This window comes from Aplysia californica, unplaced genomic scaffold (genome assembly GCF_000002075.1).
Source record: "Aplysia californica isolate F4 #8 unplaced genomic scaffold, AplCal3.0 scaffold00167, whole genome shotgun sequence".
Taxonomy (NCBI): domain Eukaryota; kingdom Metazoa; phylum Mollusca; class Gastropoda; order Aplysiida; family Aplysiidae; genus Aplysia; species Aplysia californica.
The window spans coordinates 32143-44758 of record NW_004797437.1 but is presented as its reverse complement, the minus strand read 5'-3'; the positions used below and the strand labels follow the sequence as shown (position 1 = coordinate 44758).

General features: G+C 40.2%; 1 protein-coding gene across 1 annotated transcript in view; it reads left to right on the top strand.

The window, feature by feature from the left end:
* Window positions 1-12616, top strand: part of LOC101858105 (SCY1-like protein 2) — a 33777-nt gene that overhangs the window by 16511 nt on the left and 4650 nt on the right. The window contains exons 9-13 of the mRNA XM_035969667.1: window positions 4-172; window positions 1098-1220; window positions 9910-10023; window positions 10652-10784; window positions 12189-12307. Of these exons, the coding sequence (XP_035825560.1) occupies window positions 4-172; window positions 1098-1220; window positions 9910-10023; window positions 10652-10784; window positions 12189-12307 (658 nt within the window). The remainder of the gene's footprint in view (window positions 1-3; window positions 173-1097; window positions 1221-9909; window positions 10024-10651; window positions 10785-12188; window positions 12308-12616) is intronic.

Sequence of the window (12616 nt, the reverse complement as noted above, 5' to 3'; positions counted from 1 at the left end):
CAGCCAACAACGCATTTTGCCGGCGCTGTTCAAGGAAGGAATCAACGCCAACATGGTTCCCTTTGTCCTGCCCAGTGTGTTCCTCATCGCGGAGCAGTCGAGCACCGAGGAGTACCGGGCCCTCATCCTCCCGGGGATCATTCCTTTTCTGAAGCTCCGCGAGCCCATCCAGGTACGCCCGAATTGTGTCGATAGCGCCGTAAAACCATGCTCAGTCAGTCAAAACGAGTGAGGAGAGTTGTGTGGGTTGTGTTCAAAATTAGGGGTACCCCAACCTTTTTTGCGCTTCGTACCGGTTCTGTGTAAGATATGTTTTCATAGACAGGTTCCGTGTAAGATATGTTTTCATAGACAGGTTTCATGTAAGATATGTTTTCATAGACAGGTTGCGTGTAAGATATGTTTTCATAGACAGGTTTCATGTAAGATATGTTTTCATAGACAGGTTTCGTGTAAGATATGTTTTCATAGACAGGTTTCGTGTAAGATATGTTTTCATAGACAGGTTTCGTGTAAGATATGTTTTCATAGACAGGTTTCGTGTAAGATATGTTTTCATAGACAGGTTTCGTGTAAGATATGTTTTCATAGACAGGTTTCATGTAAGATATGTTTTCATAGACAGGTTTCGTGTAAGATATGTTTTCATAGACAGGTTTCATGTAAGATATTTTTCATTGACCAGTTTCTTGTAAGATATGTTTTCATAGACCGGTTTCATGTAAAATATGTTTTCATAGACAGGTTTCGTTTAAGATATGTTTTCATAGACCGTGCTAGCCCTCAGTTATTTCTTCTGTCCTGCGTGTTCACATTTATTTTTTCTTTAAAAAACTTGTAAGGTTTATCTTTTATAACGGCAGGCTTGATCTACATGTGTGGGTGGTTGGCGGGTGCTCTGGTGTGGTTTGCTTCTTCCTTCCTATCAAACATCTATCGTCCTTATCTCTCCTCTTTCTTTTTTGTGTTTGATATTCTCTTGTAACACCTTTAAGTTTCGGCACTTATATTATTACCTTATTGTGTTGCAAGTGCTGTAAAACTATTACTGGAACTAAAAACTTTATGCTCCCCCCACCACCACCCCACCGCCATAGGTGATCCTGATGTTCCTACAAAACATGAACCTTCTGCTGAGCAAAACGCCGACCCAACAACTACAGACCTACGTGTTCCCGCTCATTTTCTCCGCCCTGGAGTCGGACAGTCCTCAGATTCAGGTCAGATGAGTGCTAGAACCATCAGTTAACGTATTTACTCTCAGCATGAGTTACATCATTCATGATTTTCCATGAGATTTTTTCATGTGTTACACACAGAACCTTTTACTCGTCCCCTGATGTATTGTGTGTTACACACGTGTTAACTAATCCCAACTTATCTGAACACACACTTGTGTTAACTGGCCCCTACACTGTCTGAACACACACATGTTAACTGGCCCCAACATATCTGAACACACATGCGTGTCAACTCTCAAAACACCCGTGTTAACAAATCCCAACTTGTCCGAACACATACGTGTTAACTGATGCCAACATATCTGAACACACACACTCACACACACATATAAACTGATCCCAAGGACAGATTAGGGCTGTAGAGAAGCAAAGTTTTGCGTTGTCCTCATTTTCTTGCATGGCATGTTTGGTACTAGCTGTCGGCGCACAGCGCATGTTTCTGTGTGTCAGCTTAGAGAATGCCGACCTTTGAGACAAAATATCAATGGATCAAATGTACCGTAGATGGCGCTGTGCTCTGCTTTTATCTGTGTGTTCAGGATGTACTGGGAAAAATATACATACTCTTTGAATATTCAATGTGGGTTGTTGGCAGGTGCTCTGGTGTGGTTTGCTCCTTCTTTCCTATCAAACATCTGTCGTCCTCATCTCTCCTCCTTCTTTTCTGTGTTTGTTACTCTCTTGTAACACTTCTAATCTTTTCGGTATTTATATGACCTTTTTGTGTTGTGAGTGCCGTAAAACTCTTACTAGAACTAGAACATTACATTTATTTGGGCATTCTTACAAATATGTAATTAGTCATTTACTCAGTTGTTTTTTTTTAAAGATTTTTTTTAATTACAAAGGAAAAATAGCAGATATTGTAACGCCCTAGTACCGAACCATATAACAACTTGCGACCTCCGAAGTGCTTTCTTGTCTATCTCCTTTTTTTTTAACAGTGAAAATATGACATCTTGTTAAGCTCTCTCTTTGTTATGAACTGTTTTCACTGGTATTATAAATGGAGATATGACAAAAAAGCACTCAGGTCGTGAACTAAGAAGTTTGAGAAACACAAGGTGAACGCGTCAATATTTCGTGGATCTTGGGAGATTGAGGGACTTCTGCAGCAGCAGGACTAGTGAAGGACAGTGGACTCCTACTTTCTTCATCATCATCATCATCATTATTTGATAATCATCATCGTCGTCATCATCATCACCATCATTATTTGATAATCACCATCGTCATCATCATTATTATTTAGAAAGCAGAGTAGGTAGGGAGAGTCTCATCATCCTCATCATCATCATCATCATCATCACCATCACCATCTTCGTCACCACCACCACCATCATCATCATCACCACCACCACCATCATCATCATCGTCATCACCGCCACCACCATCATCATCACCACCACCATCTTCATCATCATCACCACCACCACCACCATCATCATCATTCACTGTATATATGATTCTGTCATCCCCTGGCTCAGCGCCACTATCAGGGCCTCGAATGTGTCAACATACAGGTGATTTTCTTCCTCCACGGCTCTAACATAACGCATCTTAACCCTCTCATCATCATCATCATCATCATCATCATCATCATCATCTCCCCCCCTCTTTCCCCAACACCCCCCCCCCCCCCCAAGTTATCTCATACATAATAATAATAATATGTACTGCAGGCAGAAACAGCTTTGTTTTAGTTTTAGCTTTCTTGTTTGATGTCAACTAATTATAGAACATGCCTGAACTGAACTAAGGATAATATGTGTCGCAACGTGGTGGAATCAGGCGCTCGTCAATTTTTGGGCTGTGGAGTTATTGATATTGTCTGAAAGCTTATTCATTGGCCTTGCTTTCAATGACAAAAATACCCATCTATCTTGACTAAAATTGGAGATATTTGTGTTTGAAGGAGATGGGGTCACCTAGTTACAGTGGAAAAATTAGCGAGAAAATGGCCACCAAAGTTTTGTAACTTCAATATCTTGAGTGTCCTTGAAAAACTGAAAAATTACATATTTTGTGCCTTTTATAAATGTTTTTCATGAAAATTTACATGAAAATATGTTTTTGTAAGGACATAAAAGGTGATGAGCCAAAAAACAAAAAATCCGTAAAAATTGCCAGACTGGCAGAAAAATGCGTGGATCTTTGATTTCATAATTTGGACAAGCGCCTAATTTCACCATGATGCCTCACATATATATATATATATATATACCGTACTGAATGTGTTGTGGGCTAATGCCAAAGCGATTCTGTACCAGTTTAGTAGAGACTTTTTGCTAATGGTACAAGTTACAATATATCGTACATCATACTTACTCCGTCATTAACTAATTAGGACATACCTGAACTGAACTAAGAATAAATGTACTATGTGAGTTGTGGGCTAAGGGTACATGTTACATACTTTCTACACCATTAACTAATTATAGAATAGGTCTGTATTGAGCTAACAATAAGATGTAGTATGTGAGTTATAGGCTAAAAGTACACGTTATATACGTTCTACGCCTTTTACTAATTATAGAATCTGTCTGTGGTGAACTAAGGATAAATATACTATGTGAGTTGTTGGCGAATAGTACATGTTATATACCTTCTCCGTCATGAACTAACTATAGAATAGGTCTGTACTGAACCAAGTATCTGTACTGAACCAAGGATAATATATTAGGTAGGATGTGAGATGTGAGCTAATGGTACATGATATGTATTTTCTCCATAATTAACTAATTATAGAATAGGTCTGTACACTGAACTAAAGGTAATATTTAGTATGTGAGTTGGGATGTAATGGTATGTGTTATATATATATATTTTCTCCTTCTTGAACTAACTATAGAATAGGTGTGTACTGAACCAAGGATAATATATTAGGTAGGATGTGAGTTGTGAGCTAGTGGTACATGATTTTTTTTTTTTTTCATCAGTAACTAATTATAGAATATGTCCGTGGTGAACTAAGGATCATATTTTGTGTGTGAGTTGTGATGTAATGGTATGTGTTATATATATATTATTTTCTCCGTCATTACTAATTATAGCAGGTCCTTAACGAACTAAGGATAATACAGTATAACACGGATAGTTCGAATTTACCGGGACTGGCCTCGGTAGTTTGAGGGATCTGTAGTTCGAGGGATATCTTACAAAGATAAAGAAGAAAGAAAAAATGGGACCACAGGCACAGTTCGATGGATGCGTGATTTCGAGTCTTCTGTGTTCGACCTATCCATGTTATACCGTATAAACATGTAGGCCTTACTTCGTAAATCGTGACGTAGTGGTACAGATGTCATATATATGAGGGTACTGACGTAGTGGTACAGATGTCATATATATGAGGGTACTGACGTAGTGGTACAGATGTCATATATATGAGGGTACTGATGTAGTGGTACAGATGTCATATATATGAGGGTACAGATGTAGTGGTACAGATGTCATATATATGAGGGTACTGACGTAGTGGTACAGATGTCATATATATGAGGGTACTGACGTAGTGGTACAGATGTCATATATATGAGGGTACTGATGTAGTGGTACAGATGTCATATATATGAGGGTACTGACGTAGTGGTACAGATGTCATATATATGAGGGTACTGACGTAGTGGTACAGATGTCATATATATGAGGGTACTGTCTCCGTCATGAACTAACAAACATATTGGTGGGTGGTTGGCGGGTGCTCTGGTGTGGTTTGCTTCTTCTTTCCTATCAAACATCTATCGTCCTTATCTCCCCTCCTTCTTTTTTGTGTGTTTGTTGCTCTCTTGTAACACCTCTAATCTTCGGCACTTATATGACCTTATTGTGTTGCAAGTGCTGTAAAACTCTTACTAAAACTAAAACTAAAAACAAACATATTGCTGCTTCACCACGTACCATAACATGACGTCATCCGTAGCACTTGTCGGTGAGGCAGCAATGCTGTACCCTGTCAGCAAGGAACCAATCGCAACCCTAGAATTACGAAGTTCTCTCTGCTCAGTGCCAAGTTTAGACAAATATGAGGTCAAAGATTTTGAGTCTCACAGCATACCAAGCTTTTTTTTAAATGAAATTCTTCCAATGTCTTGATAACAACTCTGAATAGTGTCACTATTTTGATGGAGCAGATAGAACATTTGGCTTCTGAACTCACAGTCTCTGTAACTCAAAACGGCCAAAAATGTCAGATAGAACTTTGTTAATTCTAAGGTATCGACTTGTCGGTGAGGCAGCAGTACTGTACCCTGTCAGTAACGAACCAATCGTGACCCTAGAATTACACAATTCTACCTGATCAGTACCTAGTTTTGACAAATTCAACGTAAAAAAAAATTTGAGTTTGACAACATGTCAAGCTTTTTAAAAATTCAATTCTTTGAATATCTTGATAACAATTTCCGAATAATCTTAATCTTACCATTTTGATAGAACAGATAGAACATTTGATTTCTATCCCTATGGTGTTAGTAACTCAAAACTCTCTCTTTCTCTCTCTCTCTCTCTCTCTCTCTCTCTCTCTGTCTCCTCTCTCTCTCTCCCTCCCTCCCCTCTCTCTCTGTCTCTCTCTCTGTCTCTCTCTCTCTCTCTGTCTCTCTCTCTCCTCTCTCTCTCTCTCTCTCTCTCTCTCTCTCTCTCTCTCTCTCTCTCTCTCAGTTGAACGTCTTGCCTTAACTGTGTGTCTCGTCTTCTTCAGATATCTTTTATTTGTACGTATGTATATGAATTAGAAGCATCGTTCATTTTCTCATCATCGTTACTGTCATCATCATCATCATCAACATCATCATCATCATCATCACCATCATCATCATCATCATCATCATCATCATCATCATCATCACCACCGCACCACCACCACCATCACCACCACCATCATCACCACCACCATCATCACCACCATCATCAGCACCACCATCATCACCACCACCATCACCACCATGACAATGTCTGTGTGTTTCTATTGCGCCCCGCCCGCCCCCTCCTCCCCCGTCCACCCCTCTCCCCTCAACCTCCACCCCCTCCCCCCAATATCCACCTCCAGGGCCCGGAAAGTGTGAACATACAGGTGATTCTCTTCCTCCATCACGGCTCTAACATATCGCAGCTTTCTCCAAATAATATAGCTATCTCATATATAGGCTACCGCCTGCAGCTAACATATCGCAGCTTTCTCCTGTTGCTATCTGATTATATATATATTTATTTATTAAATACCGCCTGCAGAACAGCTATGCTTTAGCTTTCTTGTTGGGTGTCAACTAATTATGGAACATGCCTGGACTGAACTAAGGATAGTATATAATATGTATGTGAGTTGTGGGGTAATGATACCTAACTTTCTGCGTCACTAACTATTTATAGAGCAGGTCTGTACAGAACTAATGAATAATATATGATATATCATACAATAAGAGTTATGAGATTGTGGTATATATGTTGTATACTTTCTGCATCATGAGCCAATTATAGAATAGGTCTGTACTGAACCAAGGATAATATGTGGAATGAGAGTTGTGGGCGAATGGTATATGGCAGATGTATACTTTCTACATCATGAACTAATTATAGAATATGTCTGTACTGAACGAAAGATGCTATATTATATACTATGTGAGTTGTGGGCTAATGGTACTTTCCACGCCATTAACTAAGTTATAGGGATGGTGTGCACTGAACTAAGGATAATATGTGGAATGAAAGTTGTGGGCTTATGGTATACGTTATGGTTTCTTTCTGCATCATGAACGAACTATAGAATAGGTGTGTACTGGACTAGGGATAATGTATTATTGTACTATGTAATTTATGAGGCTAATGGCATATGTATACTTTCTGCAACATAAACTAACTATACAATAAGTGTGTACTCTGAACTAAGGATGATATATTATATACTATGTAAGTTGTGGGCTAATGGTAGATCTATGTGTTATAGTCTACTTTCTACATCATGAACTTACTATAGAATATGTCTGTACGCTGAAGTAAGGATAATGATTATGTAGGGTAGGAGTTGTGGGCTAATGGTACTCATATTATACTTTTTGCATCCTGAACTAACGATAGAATAGGTCTGTACTGAACCAAGGATAATATAATATAAGTGGTGTGAGTTGTGGGCAAATGCTGCATATTATTCCTCATGAACTAACTGTAGAATAGGTCTGTACTGATCGAAGGTTCACATAGTTTGTGAGTTGTGGGCTAAAGGTATACGTTATAGTATACTTTCTGCATCATGAACTGACTATAGAATAGGCCTGTACTGAACTTATGATAATATATTATATTAACTATGTAATTTATGGGACAAATGGTATACGTTATAGTTTCTTTCTTCATCATGAACTAACTGTAGAATTGTTCTGTACACTGAACTTAGGATGATATATTATATACTATGTAAGTTGTGGGCTAATGGTACATATTGTTAACTTTCTGCATCATGAACTAACTAAAGAATAGGTGTGTACTGAACTAAGTATAATATATGTTAATGTTACATAGGATTTGAGTTGTGGGCTAATGACATATGTATACTTTCACAACATGAACTGACTAAAGAATAGGTGTGTACTGAACTAAAGATACTTTATTGTATAGGGTAGGAGTTGTGGGCTAATGGTACATGTTATGCTTTTTGCATCATGAACTGACTATAGAATAGGTGTGTACTGAACCAAAGATAATATATTATTATACTATGTAAGTTGTGGGCTAGTGATATATGTTTTAGTATACTTTCTGCATCATGAACTAAATATAGAATAGGTGTGTACTGAACTAAAGATACTATACTGTATAGGGTATGAGTTGTGGGCTGATGGTTCTGTGGTGTATTTTCTACATGGCGGTGTGCTGGGGAGAGCTTGGGTTCTTGGGTTCTTGGATTCTTGGGTTCTTGGGTTCTTGGGCTCTTGGGTTCTTGCACCAGATCATTATGGTGCTTGGCGGGAAAGATGCATGCTTTCACATACGTGCGCACGCATGAACAAACGCACACACACTCATACACCACCTGTACAAACACACACACACACTCACATACACGCTTGTACAAACCCACACACACACACACACACACACACACACACACACACACACACACACACTCGCTCAGACATGTACAAATGCACACACATGAACACACAAACGCACGCACACTTACACACACACACTCACACACATGCATGTACAAATGCAGGCACGCACTCTCACATACACGCACATACAAACACACACACCCTCACACACACAAACACACACACACACGTTTAAACACACACACACTCACATAAACGCACACCTATAAAACACATGTGTACAAAAACACACACGCACACACACACACACACGCTCACACGCACACACACACACACACACACGCACACACACTCGCACACACATGTACAAATGCACATACATGCACACTCAAACGCACACACACACACTCACACAAACACACACACGTACACACACTAATACACACACACACACAAAGTGAGAGGGAGAGAGAGAGGGAGAGCTTTCAGAACTAATCGTGATGGAAATTATGTATGTTTTTTTTTTTCCTTAACCGACAGAGTCTTTATGATTTCTAATGCTTCACATATCATATTCTGTTTCCCATAATCCTCTAATGTTTCCTGTAATCCTCTAATACTTCCCGTGTTGTCTAATACTTCTCATGTGTCCTAATACTTCCCATATTCTCAATGCTTCCCACATCTCTGACGTTTCCCTTATTCTCTAATGTTTCCCATATTCTCTACTAATTCTCATATGTATGTATTTCTAAATGTGTATTTATGTGTGTATATGTTTGCCATTGTAAACCAAATTGCCCTTTTGGGATTTATTCTTCATTTTTTAAATTATAATTTTAATGATGCCAAGTGTACTTGAAGACCTCTTGGTTCTTGATGACGTCACCACAAATGGCGGCCCCTATTTATACGTCTGTTACGACTGTGTTCCTTTGAAACTGGGGACTGATCAGACGCAGTCCTCGGCGTCATTCTCTTGAGCATCAGCTGTGATTTCTTGGTTTTTTATTATACCTTCTTATTCTAGTTGCTAACTTGTGAACAATCCCATATTTATAGCCGGACCCTAACATGTAAACTATCTTATAGCTTATAGATAGATAGATAGATAGATAGATAGATAGATAGATAGATACATTCATACTCATACTCATACATACATACATACAGACGGACAGACAGACAGAGAGACAGACAGACAGACATATGTGTGAGTATGTGTGTCTGTATAATCAGTTTTTCTGAAGACTTTAAATGTCCTGGCAACTGTAAAAAGTGACTGATGTAGACGGCTGCCCTAAAGCTGTTCCGTGCTGTATACAACGCTGTCTACGGCTGTCCTAACACTAACGAGGTGCTGTTGTGTGCTGTATACAGCATGTAGGTGCTTGGCAGGTGCTCTGGTGTGGTTTGCTCCTCCTTTCCTATCCAACGTCTATCGTCCTTATCTCTCCTCCTTCTATTTTGTGTATGTTACTCTCTTGTAACACCTCTAATCTTCGGCATTTATATGACCTATTTGTGTTTCAAGTGCCGTAAAACGCTTACTTAAAAATATACAGGGCTGTTGACAGCTGTTCTAACACTAACAAGCTGCTGTTGTGTGCTGTATACAGGAGCTGTGCCTAAACATCATCCCGACGTTTGCCGACCTGATAGAGTACAACACGCTGAAGAAATCTCTGGTGCCCCGGGTGAAGAAACTGTGTCTTAGCACATCTGTGCTCAACGTGAGTGGTGTGTGTGTGTGTGTGTGTGTGTGTGTGTGTGTGTGTGTGTGTCTGTGTGTGTGATAGAGTACAACACACTGAAGAAATCTCTGGTGCCCCGGGTGAAGAAACTGTGTCTTAGAACATCTGTGTTCAACATGAGTGGTGTGTGTGTGTGTGTGTGTTGGCGGGTGCGCTGGTGTGATTTGCTCCTTCGAATATTTATCGTCCTCATGTCTCCTCCTTCTTTTTTGTTTTTTTTTCTTTTTTTGTTTGATTTTTATATTTGTTACACTCTCATAACACCTCTAATCTTCGGCACTTATATGACCTAATTATTGTGTTGCAAGTGCCGTAAAACTCTTTCTAAAACTAACCCTGTTCCATATGTCTGTATGTCCCCCCCCCCCCCTTCCCTGTTGTGTACTAACAAACCTATGGGTCAATCGCTTCCCTCTCACTCTCCCTGTGTGGTTGGCGGGTGCTCTGATGTGGTTTGCTTCTTCTTTCCTATCAAACATCTATGGTCCTGATCTCTCCTCCTTTTTTTGTGTCTGTTACTCTCTTGTAACACCTCTAATCTTCGGCACTTATATGACCTTATTGTGTTGCAAGTGCCATAAAACTCTTACTAAAACATCACTTCCAGGTCCGTGTGAACTCCCTCCTGTGTATCGGCAAACTGATGGACCAGATGGACAAGTGGTATGTCCTCGACGAGGTCCTTCCCTTCCTGAGGGACATCCCGACCAGGGAGCCGGCCGTCCTCATGAGCATTCTAGGTACGTCCTTCTCGCTACACACACCTGGCCACATAACGTTACACACTACACACCTGGCCACGTGACACACTACACTCCTGGCCGCGTAACACACTACACACCCGGCCACGTAACACATTACACACCTGGCCACGTAACACACTACACACCTGGCCACGTAACACACTACACGCCTGGCTGTCTTCATGAGCATTCTCGGTACGTCCTTCTCACTACACATCTGGCCGAGCTACACACTACACACCTGGTCGCGTGACACACTACACACCTGGTCGCGTTGCACAGGGCTACATACTGGCTGTGCTACAAACTACACACCTGGCCTAACCCACTACACACCTTTCCGCATTACACACTTGGCCACACTACACAACATCTTGGTTTAACTCCCTAAAATGTCTTTTCTGAACCTAAGTTTGCTTAATTAAAATAAAGAATTTTTACTGCAGATGGTTGGTTGGCACAATGGTGTGGTCTGCTGTCTCTACTTCTTCTCACTGTGTGTGTATCTGTTGTCTTTTTCTGAGGGTCCTAGGTCTGTCTGTTATCTTTTTCTGAGGGTTCTAGGTCTGGCAGTTCAGCTGGCACACAATATCACTCGATTGTTTACAGTCAGAACATACATCTGCCAAACCTCGGCAACATTCATCTTATTTATAGTCAAACTGTATCTTTACTGCCTGGATTCTTTTGTATGTTTGTCACTCTCTTGTGAACTGTTATTTCCGGGGTGCCTTGATAGTCGAAGCAGACCTTGTGCTGTTGAGGCTAGAGAGGTGAGCAGAGTAAGTCTGATTCCCTGTAAAGACTTCTCTGTTGACATCCACCCCTTGGCGCTCATATGACCTTATGCAGTTGCAAGCTCCGTAAAACCCTTACTTTAAAAAAAGCCAACTACTTACAGCTTGGATCATTCGCGTCTACTCCATTCGGTGTTTATTTTATGCAGAAATAGATTTTAAACGGGAGAGGAATTGTCTTGTAGAAATTAATGATACTGAAGACTTGGATGAAAAATGTTGGTTACCTACAAAAGAGGTAGCCTTCTGTAGCCTACAATGTGAGGCTAAACATTTTTGTCAAATTTGAGTTACAGTCAGATTAGTCAGATTACTGAGTATGTATCTAGCTTAAGATTATGATTGTTTATATTACTGTTCATTTATATTATGCATGTGACTGTAAGCCTGCATGTGTGTGTGTGTATGTGTGTGTGTGTCCGTGCATGTGTGTGTGTGTGTATGTGCATGTGTGTGTGTGTGTGTGCGCGTGTGTGTGTGTGTTTGCGTGTGTGTATGTGTGTACATGGTTAAACACCAAACCAATGTGCCAGGATCTGGACAGTAAAGGTGTATCTTATCTTATCTTATCTTCTCTTATCTGATTGTTGTTAACTCCGTGCAGGTATCCACAAGGTGGCTCTGTCTGAAGCCAAGCTGGGAATTACCAAAGACGTGATGGCCAACAAAGTTCTGCCCTTCCTCATCCCTCTCAGCATAGACAACAACCTCAACCTCTCTCAGGTACCTCTGTCTTACACACATATACACACACATATATATATACACACACATATACACACATACACACACACACACATACACACATCATCCCTCTCAGCATAAACAACAACCTCAACCTCTCGCAGGTACCTCTGTCATACACACATATACACACACATATATATATACACACACATATACACACATACACACACACACACATACACACATCATCCCTCTCAGCATAAACAACAACCTCAACCTCTCGCAGGTACCTCTGTCATACACACATATACACACACATATATATATACACACACATATACACAC